Source organism: Elephas maximus, chromosome 1 (genome assembly GCF_024166365.1).
Source record: "Elephas maximus indicus isolate mEleMax1 chromosome 1, mEleMax1 primary haplotype, whole genome shotgun sequence".
Classification (NCBI taxonomy): Eukaryota; Metazoa; Chordata; class Mammalia; order Proboscidea; family Elephantidae; genus Elephas; species Elephas maximus.
The window spans coordinates 138,722,025-138,744,424 of NC_064819.1; the positions used below are offsets into that span (position 1 = coordinate 138,722,025).

General features: G+C 40.6%; 1 protein-coding gene across 11 annotated transcripts in view; it reads right to left on the reverse strand.

Moving 5' to 3' along the window:
* The window catches only part of FILIP1 (filamin A interacting protein 1), a 244,741-nt gene that overhangs the window by 52,493 nt on the left and 169,848 nt on the right, over window positions 1-22,400 (reverse strand). For all 11 annotated transcript variants that reach the window (XM_049895773.1, XM_049895764.1, XM_049895754.1 and 8 more), the window contains 2 exons: window positions 18,941-19,114; window positions 9,532-9,710 (listed from right to left, as the gene is read on the reverse strand). In XM_049895773.1, coding sequence (XP_049751730.1) covers window positions 9,532-9,710; window positions 18,941-19,114 — 353 coding nt within the window. The remainder of the gene's footprint in view (window positions 1-9,531; window positions 9,711-18,940; window positions 19,115-22,400) is intronic.

A 22,400-nucleotide genomic window follows, 5' to 3' on the forward strand; every position in this document is an offset into this window, starting at 1 on the left:
ATGGTGAATGTAATTAATGTCACTGGATAGTACACTGAAAAATGGTTAAACTTTTTGTTATCTATATTTTACCACAATAATTTTTAATGAAATCATATTTGGCATTTAAATATAATGTGGTAGGCTCTGAAGTTATAAGGTACAGAATCACCCAGGTAGCAGGACTACACAGTCCTGAATTATCAAATATGGTTTAACTGAACTTTGTGGTAAGGAAAGGAAAATGCATTTGAGAAATACTTTTATAACAGCAAAAGTAAGTAATTAACCTCCAGTTAATCAGAAATTTTTGTCAATTAACAAACCCATTTTCCTAGGCATCCCTGTTGAAGTTTTATCACTAAGACTCTGAGGAGTCTTAGATTAAAGGCTGCTAGCTCAACAGCCTTGCTGATGAGCATTCTATGAAGCTTGGGAAAAAGATCATGTTCATGTTCACCCAAGCCCCAGCATTTTTGCACAGATTGGATCAGGTGAAATGAACCCCAACGGCATTTTTTAATGCACTCTTTTATATTCAGTGGGAAGGGGTGGTGGGAAGAATGATGCATAGTTAAAGATGGGGACGTGCTCCTAGTTCTATAGTGCTCACTGTAGATATGTTAACATCCTGGGTCTTTAAATGAGATCAGCATCTCTTTTAACTCCAAACTTCCCAATCCTGGCCACTGTTTTCCTGAGTCACCCTGATTGCCTGGTTTCTTCAGATAAGATGTAACATCACTTCCTTCACATCATCCCCCAGCCATGCCCCCACCCTCAACATATACACCCAAGCTATGCACCAAAGGTAACACTACGTCACCCAGCCCTCCTTTATTTCAATCACATTTTTCAGGAGAAAATGGGATTGCGTATTATAAGGGTAAGTAGAATCGGAAAATGGAGTTTGATCCTGACATTCTTTCAGAAAATCAACTGTAAAACATTCCAGCTGGGTTGTTGAGCCTCTAAATTCTAATTACTTTTCTAAAAGCTGTCCATTCGCAGCAATTTTCTTGATCAGTTGTACACTGACAAAGAGTGGAATAGTAGCTGGCATATATATTTCATGATCAAGTTAAGGTCTGGCAACCTTCATTCTGTGAATTTGAATCCTAAACCTGCAACAGAATTGGTATGCAGTCCAAGAAGCCACTGACCAGCTTCCTAAATCACCTTTTCTTCCTCCATTCATTGAGGGAAATGAGGTATTTATTTTAGTCAGAAGATGAGATCTTAGAAGTAGAAAAAGTTCTTTTTTCCACTGAAAGAAACTCAGTTCAAGCCCTGATTGGAACTTAGCCTCTCTGCTTCCCCATCTGCTAAATAGGGATAATAATTATATATCACGCAGTTTTGTAAGGACTAAACAAGATGGCATATGCTTCTAGCATATTAAGGGGTCAGTAAGAGCTCTGCTATTGAACAGCCTCTAACAGAGCACTAAGCACAGAGTAGAGGGCTCAGTTGTTTTTGCTGATATGTTCTAACTATTACTTTCTGTTTGATAAGACTTGAGCATGCACACAGCATCAGCGATCTTTTTCTGAAAGCCCTTTTATGTGATTCTCTGAGCTACTGGTGAGAAGTCAATTTTGTCACCATGTTTCAGAGATTCAGCATCTAAATCTAAGAAATTTAAAGATACTGTCCCATGGAAACAGATGTGAATTTGTTTCTATAAACCAGGCCAAGAATATTTCCCAGGATCCCAAACCACTACAGCAAGTTTTTAAAAACAGTAGGTTCTGACTTATCATTTCCCTACATGGGCAAGTGTAAGGATTCAGATTGTGCCACAGACCACCAGGCAAAACACCTTCCCAGGGGCCTAAACAAACAGTACCAAAACGGGGCTTGAAAGCTTCTGCCTCTGTTCCAGCTTATGCTCCTACATTCTCTGCTTCACAAGTTCAGTGATTTCTCTTGAGATGCTTATTTGTACTTAAAAAAAAGTAACTTACACTTGGTAGGCTTGCTGCATTATTATATGATGATGTAATGTAGTCCCAGCTGAGCCTATAAAGTTCAAAAGACGTAAAATCTATATCTACAGTGATAGGTTTAGACAGCACTCTCCCACATCATTTGTACACACACACACACACACACCCTAAATATTTAAGTCCAGACCACTTTTGATGTAACTGTGTTCTCTCTACTTTGATATTCTTGGAGCAGTCCTAGTGAACCTTAAGATTAAAATCACAAGTCTTGCAGTTCAAACAGGGAATAAAGTAGACTCTGAAGGTGATCTCGTATGCTCAGAATTATGCCTTTAAAAGTCAAGCCGACTTCAAATATGGATGAAACAGAATATTGCATTTAGACAAAGGAGCTTTTTTCTTTTAAAATCTACATCTTAATTAATGAAATGAAGGATATTTTCATCTTTATTATTGACAATGCCAGTTAAACCAATGTATTTGTTCATGCTATTTCCCCTTTTAAATTTAGGAATATGACTATCTGTAAAAATAAATATGCTGTAGATGATGGCAATAAATTACAACCACAGTGTGTTGACTTAGAATAAAGGAAGCCCAGAATAAAATATTGTTCATTTTAGATACTTAATAAATATTTGTGAAATTTTAATATAAGACAAATTTAACAGCTCCTGAAAAGTGATAGTTTCTGCTTCTACAGTTGTTTGCACTTATAGAGTCTAGGTCAGTGGCCATACAAAGGGGAGAGGCTTGGGGGGGGTTTATTTAGGTCCCCCATAACCATCATCAGCCTCCTACCAGAACTATTCCAAATAGAATGCCATCTAAGTAAAACACTGTGCTTGCTATGCAAACTTAGTTTCAAGACAAGTCCCCAGGCTGAACCTTCCAACAGACTACTGTCCAGAAGCTTCTCTTATCTTGACAGTCCAGACACACCACAGGTTGTAATATTTCTGTGTTTATATCTTCACAACAACCAGCATTCTTCTTTTAAGATTTTGTGTCATAGTTTGGACAAAAGAACATGGAGTTGGGGAGCTCACGCCCACAAAAAGACAACATAAAACAAGTCATCTGCACAAGGACTCATTTGCATAAAAGTGCTAGGCCAGTGGCCTGCATGGTGTGATCTTGGTCAAGCTACATAATTGCTCTGGACCTCAATTTCCCCACCTGTAAAATGAGGGTCTTGGAAGGTCTGGTCTCTGAAGTCTTTAAGAGCCTTGGGTCCTGGTTTCATTAAATATCCAAATCTGGAATGCTTATCAACTCCTGCCACGGATTCCATATCTCTGCACCCCTTTTTATTGCCTTAGCCATTTCTCTGAAGGAAGTGAAAAACCCTTAGACAGCAGGACAAGTATGGAGAATGGAGCCTAGATGCTCTTAGGTGCCAGGACAGTCTCCCACCTCCCCTCAAGTTGCCCCCCTCTACCAAATCTAGCTTTCTGGGGTGGAGACAGCCTGCAGAGTTGTACACCTAGTGGGAGAAGATGGGTGATTATAAAGAGCAAACCACCTAGCCTTATGTCAAGTTTTGCCTCACTTCCTTTTCTTATGCTCTTAGAACAAAACAAAAGGAAATGTTTTCAAAGTAAAGTCCTTGGCTCTATTTTTCAGCTCACAAAAGCGACTTTTCAGAAGAAGAGGAAGGGAGTGCAAAACAAAGAACTTGGAACAGTCCATACAAGGACTCCCACTTATGTTCAGAATTGCTGGTTCTTTGCTAGCTGCAGCCGGGCTTCCCCTGCAGGTGCTGGTGATGCTGCCTCCCAGCCCCATGGGAGCACCCGGCCCTGGCTGAGCCCAGTGGGAGGCGGTGCCCCGGCCACGGCTGCAGTCAGTGCTGGGGTAGGGGGCGCCCGGCGACGTGGCCCACAGGAAAGAAGCCTAGGGGTCAGCATCCTGCTAGCTCCCATATGTAGATCTAATTATGACCGCTTACTTTAAAAAGAGGATTTAACCCAAAGCAGATTTAGCAGGGCAGTTTCCAAAGGGCAGCAGGAATTCAGGCATGACCTTTGAGAAAATCCTAAAGGCATTAGTACCCCCGGGAACCTGCGAGCGAACCTGTGAGCCAGTCACGGTGTACACCTGAGATGACAGCCCAATGCAGAGACGCCAACTTAAGTTATCAGGGCTAGTGGGGCTGTTTAATTTAGCATAACTAGCGTCTGTCAGGGTGTGCCCACTATGTGTGCACTGGTGGTTAGGGTACTGAGCTGAGGGAAAAAAAAAAAAGCACCTAAGTATGATCTGTTCAGTTAAAATATTACGTTAAATTATAAAGAATGTAAAAGAAAAACTAGATAACTGGGAGCTCCTAAAAATCAAACACCTATGCTCATCCAAAGACTTCACCAAAAGAGTAAAAAGACTACCTACAGACTGGGAAAAAGTTTTTAGCTATGACATTTCTGGTCAGCACCTGATCTCTAAAATCTACATGATACTGCAAAAACTCAAGTGCAAAAAGACAACCCAATTAAAAAATGGGCAAAAGATACGAATAGACACTTCACTAAAGAAGACATTCAGGCAGCTAACAGATATATGAGGAAATGTTCACGATCATTAGCCATTAGAGAAATGCAGATCAAAACTACAATGAGATTTCATCTCACTCCAACAAGGCTGGCATTAATCCAAAAAACACAAAATAATAAATGTTGGAGAGGCTGTGGAGAGATTGGAACACTTATACACTGCTGGTCAGAATGTCAAGTGGTACAACCACTTTGGAAATCGATTTGGTGCTTCCTTAAAAAGCTAGAAATGGAACTACCATACAATCCAGCAATCCCACTCCTTGAAATATATCCTAGAGAATTAAGAGCTTTTACACGAACAGATATATGCACACCCATGTTTATTGCAGCACTGTTTACAACAGCAAAAAGATGGAAGCAACCAATGTGCCCAACAACGGATGAATGGATAAATAAATTATGGTATATTCACACAATGGAATACTAGGCATCGATAAGGAACAGTGAGGAATCTGTGAAACATTTCATAACATGGAGGAACCTGGAAGGCATTATGCTGAGTGAAATTGGTCAGCTGCAAAAGGACAAATATTGTATAAGACCACTATTATAAGAACTTGAGAAATAGTTTAAACTGGGAAGAAAACATTCTTTTGTGGTTATGAGGTGGGGAGGGAGGGAGGGTGGGAGAGGGGCATTCACTAATTAGATAGTAGATAAGAAGTACTTTAGGTGAAGGGAAAGACAGCACACAATACAGGGAGGTCAGCACAACTAGACTAAACCAAAAGCAAAGAAGTTTCCTGAATAAACTGAATGCTTCGAAGGCCAGTGTAGCAGGGACAGAGGTCTGGGGACCATGGGTTCAGCAGACATCTAAGTCAATTGGCATAATAAAATCTATTAAGAAAACATTCTGCATCCCACTTTGAAGAGTGGTGTCTGGGGTCTTAAACGCTAGCAAGGAGCCATCTAAGAGGCATCAATTTGTCTCAACCCAACTGGATCTAAGGAGAATGAACACCAAGGACACAAGGCGATTATGAGCCCAAGAGACAGAAAGGGCCACATGAACTAGAGTCTATATCATCCTGAGACCAGAAGAACTAGACGGTGCCTGGCTACAACCAATGACTGCCCTGACAGGAAACACAACAGAGAACCCCTGAGCGAGCAGGAGAGCAGTGGAATGCAGACCCCAAATTCTCATAAGACCAGACTTAACGGTCTGAGACTAGAAGGACCCCGGTGGTCATGGCCCCCAGAACTTCTGTTGGCCCAGGACAGGAATCATTCCTGAAGGCAACTCTTCAGACATGGATTGGACTGGACAATGGGTTGGAGAGGGATGCTGGTGAGGAGTGAGCTTCTTGGATCAGGTGGACACTTGAGACTATGTTGGCATCTCCTGACTGGAGGGGAGATGACAGGGTGGAGGGGGTTAGAAGCTGGTGAAATGGACACGAAAAGAGAGAGTAGAGGGAAAGAGCAGGCTGTATCATTAGGGGGAGAGTAATTGGGAGTGTGTAGCAAGGTGTACATGGGTTTTTGTGTGAAAGACTGACTTGATTTGTAAACTTTCACTTAAAGCACAATAAAAATTATAAAAAAAATATTATGTTAAAACCTTAAAGTTGCTTGATATTTAAGTGAGAGTCAAACGTCTTTTAAAAAAGAAAACTCTTTGCCCTTGAGTCAATTCGGGCTCACAGCGACCATAAGAGGACACAGTAGAACTGCCCCATAGTTTCCAAGGTGCGCCTGGTGGATTTGAACTGCAGATCTTTTGGTTAGGTAGCGCTTAACCACTACGCCACCAGGGCTTCCCAAGGTCTTTTAGTGAATTTCTTATCTAAAACATCAAAATGGTGACATATCCCAGCAGTGCTGATCGAAGTATCAAAAGCATCTAAAGTTAATTTTTAAAATTTTATTTTGTTCCTAAAAACCTTTTACATAGCACTTCGCTCAGGAGAGGTTTTTGTTTTAATAAAATTAAACAATTCCAAAAAGGGAGCAGGGGATTAGAATCACTCATCTAGGGTTGATCAGCATGAAATCAGTAAATGAACATATCTGGGATAGACTTCATTGTCTAATGGACATAAAAGTGATCTGTAAACAATAAAGCTCTTTGTCATGTTTTCATACTGTTACTCTCACAGAATATAAAAACTAGGAAAAAGGAAAAGGAACTATCTGGATAATTACTCTTTTCATCCGCTTACCTATATTTAAACTAACAATTCTGTAAGTGAACTTGTGCCGCCTCAGGCATTTAGCTTAGGTGGGGAATTGTAGAAAAGGCAGCCACATCTGGTTCTAAATCAAATAATTTGCAAAGTGTCAGAAATTCACACAGATGCTCTTTAAAATTATTTGATTTCAGATATGTTAAAAAGTCAATATCAAAAAAGTTCCTACTTTTTTACCTGACCACATTCATGCACAGGACATCTAACCAGATGGCTGTTGTGGATATGTATAATTTATACCGTCATTAGAACCTTGCTTGCAAAATCTGCAGCTTGAGATTGGAAAGGTCACAGACACTGAGGGGATGGAGTTTATTCTCACTGTTTGATTACCCAAAAATTTCAAATCAGGCCATCTATTTTTTCAAACATGAAGCTGGTAAACCTTAGCTTTTAGGCACAGAAGAAAAGCTTAAAGAGGCCATAAATTGGAAGTGAGTTACATAACACTCTGGCCTAGCTGTAACATTATTGTTTCCCATTTCTGCTTTCCCAAGGGTTGTACAAAGACTAAACCAAAAAAAAAAAAACAAAAAACCAAACCCCTTGCCATCATGTTGTTCCAACTCACACCAAACCTGTAGGACAGAGTAGAACTGCCCCATAGGGTTTCCAAAGAGCAGCTGATGGATTTGAAATGCCAACATTTTGTTTCGCAGCCCAGCTTTTAAACACTGCACCACCAGGGCTCCATGTACAAAGACCAGTAATTAGTAAACATTATCAATAATGAAAAAGGAATAACACAAACCTGTTTGGCTTCATGCTTGTATTACTCTTATTGTGATAGCTTTTTCTGGTAAGTAAACTAATCTGGAAAAACCAGATCTCTTTTTTTGTATATAAATAGATAATAAAGCAAGGATAAGTAAAGCTGTTCCTGAGTGGCTCTCAATTTGCAAACCTGGAATACAGAGGCTGACACGCTTGATAAGTCAAGGCATCAGAATTCAATGTCAATGGTTTCAAAGATCCTGGAATTCACAGACAGGCCTATTCAGCCAAGGGAAGGGAAAGAAGAGAAAAATCTAAAAAGAAAATGCTGAAAAGATTGTATAGTATAGAAGAGTTAATTACAAAGCTTTTCAATTTGGGGTCTCTGCTTCAAATGTGGCAACCCCTGGTCTGAGAAAGCTACCTACAAGGATAGATATTAAGACTGTATATACTGAGGTTTAATTTCGTTTTTTACACTGAGTTTTCAAGAGTTATGTAACCCTTGGGAAATTAAGCAGGTAGTTCTAGTCATTACAGAATTTACAAGTTGCTGTAAAAATAGCACACTTACCAAAATGAGAGGAGGGAGGGCGCGGTTGGCAAACAAACATAGAAGGCGTGCCTTATTTTTGTAAAACTACAGTACGCACAACCAAATATTGAAATTTTCTCCACTGGCTGTAAGAATGAATGGGATTCATTTAACATCGTTAAGGTTAAGAATTTGCCTTCCTGCCAGCATAGCAGGGGCGGGGGTTTGGGGACCATGGTTTCAGGGGACATCTAAGTCAACTGGCATAATAAAATCTATTAAGAAAACATTCTGCATTCCACTTTTGAGTGTGGTGTCTGGGGTCTTAAACGCGATCAAGCGGCCATCTAAGATGCATCAATTGGTCTCAACCCACCTGGAGCAAAGGAGAATGAAGAACACCAAGGACACAAAGTAATTACGAGCCCGAGACAGAAAGGGCCACATAAACCAGAGACTACATCAGCCTGAGACCAGAAGAGCTAGATGGTGCCCGGCCACAACCAATGACTGCCCTGACAGGGAACACAACAGAGAACCCCTGAGGGAGCAGGAGAGCAGTGGAATGCAGACCCCAAATTCTCATAAAAAGACCAGACTTAATCATCTGACTGAGACTAGAAGGACCCTGGTGGTCATGGCCCCCAGACCTTCTGTTGGCCCAAGACAGGAACCATTCCCAAAGCCAACTCTTCAGACAGAAATTGGACAGGACAACGCAATGGAGAAGAATGCTGGTGAGGCGTGAGCTTCTTGGATTAGGTGGACAATTGAGACTATGCTGGCAACTCCTGCCCGGAGGGGAGATGAGAGGGTAGAGGGGGTTAGAAGCTGATGAAATGGACACGAAAAGAGAGAGTGGAGGGAGGGAGTGGGCTGTTCCATTAGGGGGAGAGCAATTGGGAGTATGTAGCAAGGTGTATATAAGTTTTTGTGTGAAAGACTGACTTGATTTGTAAACTTTCACTTACAGCATAATAAAAATTAAAAAAAAAAAAGAATTTGCCTTCCTGAATAAGTGGATTTCAATCCCAAAAGGAAAAAGTAGATTATTTCAAAGTTATCAGTTACCAGTTGCCATCAAATCCATTCTGACTCATGGCAACCCCATGCGTGTCAGAGTAGAACTGTGTTCCATAGGGGTTTCAATGGCTGAGGTTTCGAAAGTAGATCACTAGGACTTTCTTTCGAGGCACCTCTGGGTGGATATGAATTGTCAACCTTTCAGTTAGCAACTGACCGCTTAACTGTTTGTGCCATCCAAGGACTCCTTATTTTAAATATAGGGCAATTAAAAGAGAAGCTTTTCAAATATAGGTGGTTCATTGATCATGTTCCAATATAAAGCTCTAGCTTTGTGGTTTTCTGTCTTTTAACATCCTTGTGTGAGTGTGGAACCCTACTTAGAAACACCCCCCAAATGCATTCATGTAATAGTTCAGATAATAGTTGGTCCCACTCTCTCTGGTAACTAACCATTCAGAAATCAGAATTAGGCCCTGGGCACTTGTCCATGGTCACTGGACCTTAGTGTCACCAATACAAGGGACAGAGGAGAAAGGACTGCAGGCGTCCAGATGTGCTGGTATGTGTGTGCACCTTACCTCTCCCGCTCCTGCTCCAGCAGGTTGGTGAAGTCGTCACTCTTGTTCATGTAGTCAGTGTGTTTATGCTTCTCGTTCTCTAACTCATACACAGTGCGCCTGTGACACTTCTCCGCCAGAAGTAGCTGCTCTAGCATGCGCCGGTAGGTTTCTTTCTGTTTTTCCTCAAGTCTGTCCAGCTGAATAAGCAAACACAGAAAAGAACTTAATATTGTATTTCATTTGTATATCGATAGTTCCCTACACTACTCACTATCCTACTCTCCTCTTCAAACTCTAGTTCAAGGTTTCCTAATTTCAGCACTATTGACATTTTGGACCAGGTAATTCTTGTGGTGGGGAGCTGACCTGTGCATTGTTGAATATGGAATCTGGTATTAGCTGTCATTCTTCCCATTCCATCATTTTCTTCATGCTAACTGGCTTTATAAACTAGCCATAATCATGCTACAGTGACTTCTAGACTTTTTTCTGTGAACATACGTATGGTCCCTAAACTTTCAGGAGAACAAGCTGTTCCATTGTTTTAATGAGATAGCACAAAGCTCTATACTCAAAAGCAAGAAGACAACAACCCTCCTGATCTCAGAAGAATTAAGATGTATATACATATACCAGACTTCTCCCCTGGGAGGTAATTGTCATCATAACAATATATTTTTTTAAGACTTGCAGTTATATGCATTTCTAAGAAAATATTTTCTTTATTGTGCTTTAGGTGAACATTTACAGAGCAAATTAGTTTTTCATTAAACAATTAATACATGGTTTGCGTCATTGGTTGCCAACCCCGCAATACGTCAACATTCTCTGCTTCTCGATCTTGGGTTCCCTATTTCCATTCATCCAGTTTTCCTGTTGGCAAATGCTAGTAGCACTCCCTCAGTTGTGGCAATCAAAATCCTGCTTTCTTGCCCTTGCCCCTGGGCTGGTGCACCCCTTTAGTTTCTTTTTGTTTTATAGTCCTGTCTAATCTTTGGCTGAACGGTGACCCTCAAGAGTGACTTCAGTACTGAGGCAAAAGGGTGTCCGGGGGCCATATTCAAAGGATTTTTCCAGTCTCTGTCAGACCAGTAAGTCTGGTCTTTTTTTGTGTGAGTGTGAGTTAGAATTTTGCTCTACATTTTTCTCTAGCTCTGTGCCGGACCCTCTATTGTGATCCCTTTCAGAGCAGTCAGTGGTGGTAGCCAGGTTCCATCTAGTTATGCTAGACTCAGTCTGGTGGATGCTGTAGCACTTGCAGTCTATTAGTCTTTTGTGCTAATCTTTCCCTTGTGTCTTTGGTTTTCATCATTCTCCCTTGCTCCAGATGGGATGGGACCAGTAGGCATATTTAGATGGATGCTCACAAGCTTTTAAGACCCCAAACCCACTCATCAAAGTAGGATGTAGAACATTTTCTAAGAAAAGTATTTTGAAGGACGCTCAGTTCTCTTTACTCAATAGATGGTAAATATAGTGAGAGAGCACATTTCCCTAAGAGACATTTTAAAAAATATTATTACAAGGGCATTTGTGCCTATCTCTCTGCTCAGGCTTTAAGACTTTTAAGGGCTCGTGTCTTGATTATCTTTTTAGTCCCTAGTGCCTAGCACACTGCCTAGTACAAAGTAGGTGTTTAGTAAATATTTGTTAAATTGGACAGAAGCTTAAAATATTGATTAAAACAAAAACAAGAAGCAAAAATCCAGTTGCCATCAAGTTGATTTTGACTCATGGCAACCCCATGTGTTTCAGAGTAGAACTATGTTCCATATTCTCCTGCTGTGGTCTTTCAGAAGCAGATCACCAGGCCTTTTTTTCCAGGTGCCTCTGGGTGGGTTGAAACTGCCAATATTTCTGTTACTGTCCCTATACTTAACTGTTTGCACCACCCAGGGACTCCTACAATATTGATAGTTTCCTACGTTATTCACTATCCTACACTTCCCTTCAAACTCTAGTTCAGGGTTTCTTAATCTCAGCATTACTGATATTTTGGGCCAGCTAATTCTTTGTGGTGGGGAGCTGTCCTGTACATTGTAGGATATTTAGTAAAACCCATAGCCTCTACTCATTAAATATTCTTAGCAGTCTCCCAATTGTGGCATTCAAAACTGTCCCTAGTCATTTCCAAATATTTCCAGGGGGGAACATTGCCCCTGTTGAGAATGACTACTCTAGTTGAAACCAGCATATTTAAAATCCATCCTCAACCCTTCAACCCCAAACTCAATGGGATAGCTCCACAGGATGTCAGAATCACAGCTGCTCCACTCAGGTTTTTGATGTTTGCCCTTCAGTGATGAGGAGAATCCATGGTCCCCTCTATAACTGCATGATATCTTCATTGTGAATGGGTCATTTCTGGGTCCGAAATAAAAGAGAGACTGCCTCTGTCATCCTTGGTGTCTTCTGCCCGGGCCTCCACTCTCTTTGCCTAAGAGCAGATGACCAGATAGAGACTGGTAGAGAAGCCCAGGTGATAACATCTGAGATCATCAGGGATTAGCAGATTGTACTTTCATGTCTTTTCATAAATTCCTTACTCTTAAAGGGACAGTTAGTACAAGATATTTTTTCACTGGAATAGCAATATTCTTCATATTATAAAATATTCTCCCATATTTCTTCAAATGTGATTTTTTTACCATGTTTTGTAGAATTTACCAAGATTGCTGATATATTATCATTATCATCCTCAAAAATGTAGAAAGAGCAATTTTTCCCCCTTTTTGAGCCTTCCTACTTACTATAAAGTAGAGCTGTCCCTTCTTGTAAATGTATTTGGAAGAGCAGCTTCTACCTGTTTCTTCATACCCTATCTTAATCCTCCCAAAGGAAGGAGAGGTGACTTATCTGATGGTTTATTTGGCATAAGGAACTGGCCAAGTGCAGCTCAGCCTTTTCTCTTATTTTACTCTGCCTGCCATAGGATAGTATATTGTGCTCTGAATACCCAAACTTTCCCACAGATGTGTTTCTCCAAAGTCCAAACCTGGAGGGAAAGTAATAGAAAGTCCAGTGGTGGTCTTTATAACAATATATGTTTTCAGTTCATCTGTCAGACTCCTGCAGTAATCCCTCAATCCATTCAAGGAACTCTGGAGCACAAGACGGAGGCATTATTAACTGGATGGTTGATTGAGAAATCCAGAGAGACAGACATTGCACAGGCATCTGGAGAACAAAACAGCTCACGGTGATATCAAGTCTTTTGGTGCAGCCTGAAGTCCCTGGATGGTGCAAAATGGTTAACGTACCTTGACTGCTAGCTGAAAGAATGGAGGTTTAAGTCCATCCAGAGGCACCTCAGAAGGAAGGCCTAGTGATCTACTTCTGAAAAACCAGCTATTGAAACCTCTGTGGAGCACAGTTCTACTCTGAGACACATGGAGTTTCCATGAGTCAGAGTCAACTCCGTGGCAACTGGTTTAACTAGCATAGTCTAGGCAGGAAGCAGGCCTTAGTTTGCCTTTAGTCAGTTCTGTCCATGTAGGTCTTTGAGATGGGTTGTTTGCAGCAGCTGGGCCACTGGAATCGTTTGCTGATGTCTCTGTGGGCAATGTTCACCTCACCTACACTTGTACAGCTTTACCCCAACAGTGATTACATCTTCGGGAAAGCCATCTTTTTGTCTCTCAACACACAGGCTGCCAAGGTGTGTGTAGTGTATTTCTCAGCAGAACTGCAGGCCCAGACTTTAAACTTCAGACGACCTGGTGGTGCAGTGGTTAAGTGTTTGGCTGTTAATCAAAAGGTTGGCTGTTCAAACCCGCCAGCCATTCCTTGGGAGAAAGATATGACAGTCTGCTTCCATAAAGATTACAGCCTTGGAAACCTAATAGAGCAGTTCTACTCTGTCGCGTATAGGGTCACTTTAAGTCTGAATCAACTCCAGAATAATGGGTTTATTTATTTATAAAGCAGTGGTGTGTGAGGATCTAGCATTCAACGTTAAATTCTGGTTATAAGAACTAACATAGGTAGCAATAGATCAGCTGTGCCAGATGCTGTTTCTCAGTACTTCATTTGGAACTGTATCAAGTTCCAAGGAGAGAACTGAGGTGGGACTACCCTTTAGGATCTATGTGGCTTGTCCAGAGACTCTCAACACCACCTCTTATAACTATGTGTTCCATAGATTCATTAATCATATACACTGTGTTCATGGCTTCTGGTTTTCAGGATCTAAGCTGTGGCCTCAACCATAGAGGAATTGTAGCTTTTATTAATGAATAGTGAAAGTGGAATGGAGCCCCTATTATTTTAGAAATATAGCCTCTACTTGGACTGAGGTGTAAGGAAAATTGAATGAGATCATCATAGTGCCACAGGCCAAAAATTTACTAAGGAAAGAGCATACCTGGAAGTCTTATTCTAGCAAATAAAGTTGGTGGAGAAGGAATGCAAGTACTTGAGATGGAGAGAATTCAGAATGTTTTCGATGAAAGAGTCATGGTTCAGGAAGTGGTTTCAGCTCTGTCAACAGGAGAGGGCTAACTGGAGATATATTAAGAAACTCAGGAAAACAGAAATCTGCTTAGAAGAAACGAAGTTTTAAAAGACCAAACTGGATTTTCATGCAAGGGAAGTGGATCTAAGTGCTCTTAAAGATAGGGTTATAAAAAAGGCAGGTATTTTCTGATTGTTGAATCAGAATGTGAAGATGAAGAGACGTGAGAGTACAAAGAACAGTGCAGAGTGCCCCCACAAACAAAGATGGTGCCGGGGTCCAGGAAACCATTGAAGAGCATGCCGTAAAACTGCAGATAGAGCCCATCATGAGATCAATTGAGGCTCTTCCCTTAAAGGCTACAATAGCTATTCAAAGTGGTTACATAAAATATGGACAGACTTAAGAAATAAAATCTGGGAAGATTGGGATAAGATATATGAAGCATTATTTAAGTGAGTTTTAGGGTATCAGCTGTCATTGCCTGGGCCCTGAGTGAACATGCACAGGAAACCTGGGGATGTAGGATTCTAAAGAAAGATGAGACACACAAAAGGGGACTGAGGCAAGACAACAGCAGGTCCAGTACAAACATGGGTGTGGTGTGATGGGGAAACACCCTGTAATGAGGAATATCCAACTCAAGAACATGAAAGTAGGTAAGACTTGTGTTGAAAAAAGGATGCTCTTGACAGACTCAGAACTCCTTGATTTTTATTTCTGTCACTGATGGAGACCCCACAATACAGAATATGGAAGCTAATATTAGGAAAACAAATATCTGGATCTGAAGGCATAAGGGAAGTAAATAAACAAATCAAAAAACCTTAAGACCCATAAAATGGCGGTAGAGAAAAAAATGGGACCAGTTTATAAAACTGGTCAAGTTGTAAGAAATTCTCAGTTGAGCCATCCTAATGCAGATATGGTTGTGTCAAAAATATACACGTATGTGGCCTTGACTGGGACAAGTTACATACTCAAGGATTAGAAAGTTCAAACACAGAGAAGGCTAAATTCTGAGGAAGAGTAACACTTGGCAACTCTTGGTCCCTGATAGGCTCCAAGCCACACAGGCTTCAGAAGGGTCATCACAGGTAAGGTGTGATATTCCAGCTGAAACAAATGGGGCAATAGGAAAAACCAACCCTAAGCGGTGGGTTTCCTAGGCCTGGCAAGAACCTGAAAGAAGAAAAAGGTCAAAGAGGTTTTAAATATGCAAGTGGGAAGTATAGCACCTAATATAAGACTCAGGCACTGAATTCAAATGCCTAAATGTTGCAAACAGACACATAAGTTTCAAATGCCACTCGGTATGGGCAGGGATAGTAAATGCAAACAGATTCCTCCACCCAACCTAAACAACAACAACAACAAAAAAAACCATTGCCGTGGAGTAGATTCCCACTCATAGCGATCCTATGCAAAAGCTGGACAATGAATGAATAAGAAAGATGGAAGAATTGATGCCTTTGAATTATGGTGTTGGCGAAGAATTGTGAATATGCCATTGACTGCCAAAAGAACGAAGAAGTCTGTTTTGGAAGAAATATAACCAGAATGCTCCTTAGAAACGAGGATGGTGAGACTTCGTCTCACATATTTTTGACAAGTTAACAGAGGGACCAGTCCCTGGAGAAGGCCATCATGCTTGGTAAAGTACAGAGTCTTGAAAAAAGAGGAAGACCTTCAATGAGATGGAGACACAGTGGCTGCAACAATAAGCTCAAGCATAATAACAATTATGAGGATGGCAAAGGACCTGGCAGTGTTTCGTTCTGTACACAGGGTCGCTATGAGTCGGAATTGACTCAACGGCACCTAACAACAAGGACAGAGTAGAACTGTCTCCATAGGGTTTCCAAGGCTGGAATCTTTACAGAAGCAGACTGCCGAATCTTTCTCCTGCGGAGCGGCAAAGGTTAGCAGCCGAGCACCTAACAACTATGTCACCAGGGCTCCTCCACCCTAACCTAGGGCACCCTATTTCCCATAATTAACTTCTTGATGGGAAACTCCTCCAAAGTGAGGGGAAAGTTACAGGTTCTAGACTAACTGGAATCCTGTTGCAGTTGAGGATTTTCTCTACCTACCCCGCTTCTCTCAAATATACCCTAAGTCTCTGCTTTGGTCTTTGGTAAGAGTTACATGGGCCTGGATTACCCCTGAGTCCTGGGATCAAAGAGTTGGGTATTTATTTTCTTTTGAAGTTATGAATGTGAGGTTGTTACTATGATAATAGTATAATAGTATAAAAAAAATTTTTTTTAGGACATATACATAATAGTATATGTTCTAATAATTCTTTGAAAAAAGCAGAATGAAGGGATTTCAACCCCCCTCCAAAAAAAACCCATTGCCGTTGAGTCAATTCTGACTCATAGTGACCCTGTGGGACAGGATGGAACTGCCCCATAGGGTTACCAAGGAGCACCTGGTGGATTTGAACTGCCAACCTTCTGGTTAGCAGCTGAACTCTTAACTACTACGCCACCAGGCTTCCCAAAGGGACTTCAGAATGTATTAATTCAGCTGTGGAAATGATAATGGACCCAAATCATTTTGCTGAAAGGGAAAAGAAACAAAAACAATCTACTCAATCAATGAGATCTCTCTGACTAAGGCAGCTCAGAATAAGAAACTGGAAAGCAAAGAAACGGAAACCTTGATTCTTTGCAATTATGCTTAAGAATTTTGAACTTTGATATCCAAGGCTTTATTTTACAAGGAAGTGCAAGGGATTCAGATTTTCTCTTCAATTTCTCCCCAGATACTTGGTAAGGGCAGGATGCCCGCTGTATTGGGCTCGCTCGCTGCTTAACCTCTGGTGAATTCTGTTGGATAACCTACCTGGGCATAATTTAGTCTGGAAATTAGAATGAGTAAGGATTTTAGTGGAGTCTCTGGGTGGTGAAACAATTAATGTTCTTGGCTACAAATGAAAATATTAGCAGTACCTTGGAAGAAAGGCCTGGCAATCTATGTTTAAAAAATCAACCATTGAAAACCCTATGGAACATAGCTCTGCTCTGACACACATAGATAGAGAGTCACCATGAATCAGAATTGACTCAACAGTAACTGATTTGGCTTTATTTTTTAATTTCTTTTTTCTTGGTTAGGGATTTTTTGGCCTAAGGTACCACATGGCTTCTAGGACAAGAGCTGAACTGTCCGATCATAGTCCCAGGGGCTAAAGAAACAGTGATGTATTGAGGTTCCTGACTCATGAAGTTGGCAGACTCCTGCTCCTTGACTGTTAAGCCTAAAAGGTCAAGAGACCGAAACTCTCGAGATGGTAGAAGAAAACTTTTTGTCTTTTTTCCAGAATTCTATTTTTCTACCAAATAGAAACTTCACCATTTTAGCAGTAACTACTGCCCTTCTCTCTACCTCCTCACTCACACTTCCCGAAGGGACAAATGACTCTTCTGGTTGTTGAGTTGAAGGGAGAAAGTGACAAAATCTTACCTAGCTTTGCCAATTCTGAAAGGACAGTCCACATGGTAAGAGTTTTCTACTCTCTCCTTCGTCTATGAGCTAAGGACACTTGGGTCAGGCCTATTAAGATAGGCCAGGAACTCCCCTCATTCTCCTATCTATAGAATTCAATGTGTTGGGGGCAGTGAGTCTGGGCATGTCTGCTCTGCAGACCTACTTCTTATTTGGGGGGGATCATCTCAAGTTCTAGACTTGGGAAAAAAGAATTGGGAAGCCCAAATGAAATGGAGCTGAGTTATCCAAGCTGAGTTCTCCAATGCAGGTGGTTATTATTATTGTTGTTGTCAGTTGCCATTGAGTCGATTCTGACTCATGGCGAAGCCATGTGCACAGAGTAGAACTGACCAATAGGGGTTTCCAGGCTGTGACCTTTTGGAAGCAAATCGCCAGGCCTGTCTTCCGAGGCAACTCTGGGTTGGGTATGAGCTTCCAACCTTTTGGCTAGTAGACCAGTGCTTAACTGTTTATTTCACTGATATTTTGACCTCTATATGTCTTTTACTCCTCCAATTCTTCCAAATTCAGAACTAATTAAGGGTATGAGCAATTATCACTCTCGAATCCCAGCAAATTCTAATGGCTAATATTTGTTGAGTACCTACTATGTGCCAAGTTCTATGCTAAGGGCTTTACAGGCATGTTTCATTTAATTTTCTCAACAACTCTATGAAGTACGCACTGTGGTTACTCCCACCTGACAGATAAGGAAATTGAGCCTGCAAGATCATACGTGACCTGCCCAAAGCCATACGAAGCTAGTCAAGGTAGATCTTAGATATGAAAGTGGATCCAGCCAGTTGACTGCAAAGCCAGTGCTTCCTTCCTATCCGTGCTTCCTCTCCTATAATCATCCCTTAACATTTTAAGGAAAAATGACAACAGAGCTCCAGTTTATCCTTGTTGCAGAAATTGGAAAATTATGGGACCATCAATCTGTTGTGAATGCTATGTAAAGCAGATCTCGTCTCTGAGATCTCTCAGACTAAGCTACTGCAAAGGCTTGACATACATTCAAAGTTAAATTTATAATAAGTTGCTTCGGATTTTTAATTTCCATGTTCTTTTTATAACCATAAGTATCAGTAATAAAATCCATTTAATTTTGGGTTACCAATTCAATAATAATCCTGACACCTCAATGCTAAAGCAAATAAGCACTTCAAATTTTTACAGACGTCATCTTAGAGAAGAATAAGAGACTGCAAGGGCATGCAACTGAGATGTCATAAACACAGGGAGAAATACCTTTTGGGCTTTAAGTGTAGTTAAGAAAAGTCTTCTAGAATTCTGGCAATTGAAACTTGCCCATTATAATTCATGAGTTATTTAATTAAAACTTAACTATGTTAGTATAACATTAAAAGTTTGTCTTTTGAAATAAAAGGTTAAAGCATGTAAAATGGAAGAACGTAAAGATTACCATGTCACTCTGAGATTCCCTTCTAGGGTGACTATTTGGTGTCATTTTGTTACCTCTGAAATCGGTTTCTCATAGACATCTTCTCCTATGGACTTCTCCTGGGCAAGGATGGCATCTCTGTGCAGGACCCGTAGCACTTTCTCTGGTTCCGCAGACCCGTAATGAGCCTCCAGAACCTCAGGTTTGGTTTTCTCTGTCTTCAGCATGTGGATCACATCTTCCCTGGCCTGTGGTAGAGAATGCAACAAGGTCAGAGGGTTGACAACATAAATTACACGCTGGGCTCACAAAATCAACACAGAGCTTATTGAATGCATCCCCATCTCTTCGAGACTATTGGCAAATTCACTAGAGATTCTGTTCTTATTCTTCAGCAAAAGCAGATTGGCAAGCAGATATTCTGCATCAGGTTGCTAGGAAGCAGGCAAGCAGAAAAAGGGATTGTGCTAATATTAACTCCATAAGAATTGCTTTGTCTAAGTAGCAATAATTTGAGAGAGGGTAGGGCTGGTCCTGGGATACCTACCTCGTTTCAGTGCATTATGAGGTTTTCTATTTATGCACTCAATGTAGTATTCAAACCTGGTTTAAAATAAACACTGTTCTCCCCATTCTAACTCCATGTGCAATTAACAAAAATAGCCTTTATTAGTGATTTCATGTTTCCCATCAAGTAATTCATTTTGCACAGAAACATGTGGATGGGATGGTGCTGGACTATTTCAATCTCATGTATTCACACTGAAGGTGAAGTCTCATCCTTTCAATAAACAGACTGCCAACCAAATGAGCCAGGATGGTAGGGCCAGGGTTGTTCTTTTAGTTTCTTAGCAGAACTTTAGCATCTTATTGGAGCTCTCAAAAACAAAAACAAAAAACACCATGTGATTGTAGGTTTTACATCATGTTGACTATGGTCCCCATCACATAATGCAAATACATCTGGATATATTTTGTACTGGTTAGTACTGATGAGCTCTCTAGTTATGATGCAGCTGACATATACTGAATGCACTCCCATCTGGACATATACTTGGAGCTGTTTTTCCAGTAATAGTGATGGTATGAAATATCCTGACTTCATTCCAACCTTACTAAAGAACAAACTGGTTGGAAATGGAGTGTCAAGTGTGACAACAGGATAGAGTTGGCCCCTGTGTTATGCTAACTATGGGTTTGAAATTATAAACCTGGCTCATTATCATGGTACTCTAAACCAGTCAGCCATGAGTATTTACAATAAGCCCGTTACAAAGTTTTTCTTTCTTGAGGTTTCCCACTTTTATTGCTCTTCCCTGGCCTCCAAATTAATCTAATTCCAGAGGGCTAAATACTAATTCATTACAGGAACATCAACGGACTGGAATTTGCAGATTTTTCCTATGTTATCTAGGCCACGTATAGATGTGCTCATCTCAAGAGAAAATGGAAAAGATTAATTTTTAAAGAACCTAGTGGTTTGGAATTAGCTAAAATGTTAGAATCAGAAAATGGTTTGAAGGAGAGGCAATGTGTCACCATGCAGGGTGGAAGAAGATATGCACACAGGCTGTGTCAGGCTGGCCTGTACGGTGCCTTTATGCAAACTGGAAAAAGGTGCTCCCTTCATCCAGGAGATACAACTCCAAGCCAGGGTGCACTTTGATGAGTGAGCCAATATCGGGCTGTATTTCAGTCCCTGTTCATTCCCTTTGCTAGGCATCTACATCCAAGTGCACATGGTGGCCTTATACTGAAGGAGCTTCAAGGTATGTAGACAGTCATTTGTCTTCAGGCAGAGACTGTCCCCTATGTTCATAATACACAGGCAAATATGTACAAACCAGTTGCCATCAAGTCAATTCTGACTCATAGTGACCCTGTAGGACAGAGTAGACCTGCCTCATAGGGTTTCCGAGGAGTAGCTGGTGGATTCGAACTGCTGACCTTTTTGATTAACAGCTGAACACTTAACCACTGCGCCACCAGGGCTCTGAATATGTATACCCAGTGCCGTCGAGTCGATTCCAACTCATAGCGACCCTATAGGACAGAGTAGGACTGCCCCATAGAGTTTCCAAGGAGTGCCTGGTGGAGCATCTTCTAAAACAATGTTTCTCAAGCCTGACTGTATTGGAATCACCTGGGAAACTTTAACAAAAGCCCAAGGCCCAGTCACATCCCAGACCAATTACACTAGAATCTCTGGGGGAAGGACCAGGCATCACTACTTTTAAAGCTCCCCAGGTGGTTCCAAGGTTGAGTGCTACTCTTCCACTCTAAACCTTAACAGACTCACAACCAATCCAAATATTCAATATTCGATATTCAATATTCAATCTAACTTCCCCCACCTCAGTTCAAGTGGATTTCATTTTTTCTTTTTAGGAAGGTTTGGTCACCTTTCTCCTTTAGATCAACTTCACACCTGAGGTCAACCTTTTGCTTTGTACAAAGCTGAAGAAGAAAAGAGTGTTCTGAAAGAAGAAACACAGGCCTGTGAATTCAGTGACCTGTGAAATGACAGGAAGGAAAATTTAGAATCACATTTGAAAATGGCAACAATGAAGAGTTGGCGAGCTGGCAGTCTCGCTAACAAGCGACTGTCTCTTTTCTATTTTTAAATAAGATGAAGTAAAGGCTGTTTTCTAAAGCTTCCATTTTAACATGTTATGAAGATTTGTAGGACAGACATAGAATGTACTGTCCTTTGTATAATAAATTGAAACGTCAATTCATAATGAAATATAAAGATTTCAGATGGTCTGCTCCCCTGCTCTCTGACACATACTACAGAGGCTGCCTAAGAAAAAATAGAATTAAAACAGAACTTAAAATCTTTAAAAAAAAATTATTGTAGAAGCTTAGAAAATAGACTTGGTCATAACACTTGGGTTAAAAAAAAAAAACCTAATAAATGAGAGACCAAAAGAAAACGGCTTAGAATACACACACTAAAAAATACTGGATGTTGAGTTTTTGGGCTGCTGTTAAACTCTTCTTTTTGCTTATCTGTATTGTCTAAATTTTCTAGAGTGAGCATGTAATTAATTTTATAAAGGGAAAAAAGTTTTATGTTTTTTTAAAAAGAAGGGATACTTCATCATTCTTTCACATAAATGGAACAAAAGCAAATTATTCAATAGAAAGTTCTCTCTTTTCCATATGTCCAATGCTGAGAAAGCCACCTTAATTCTGGCTACAGACAAGTCTATGCACAGTGTTTCTAGGGTCTAACACAAAGAAGGATGTAAAACCAAAATTGTCCAAATGATTATTCTGTATCCTGCTTTTGACATCATTTCAATTCCTTTTACAATTATTTCAAAAACGGTAGAAATATGTTTCCGTTTTATTTCCGATAATATTCCTATTCATGTCCAGAATGCCTAGAACAGCCACTGATCAGGGAAATTACTGAACACAAGGTGATGGAAGAATTCTAGGCTTTTCCACCTAATATTTATTCTGATTAGTCACATTCTGACTAGATAGCTGAAGGAATCACAGCAGAACAATTTCCATATGGCATTT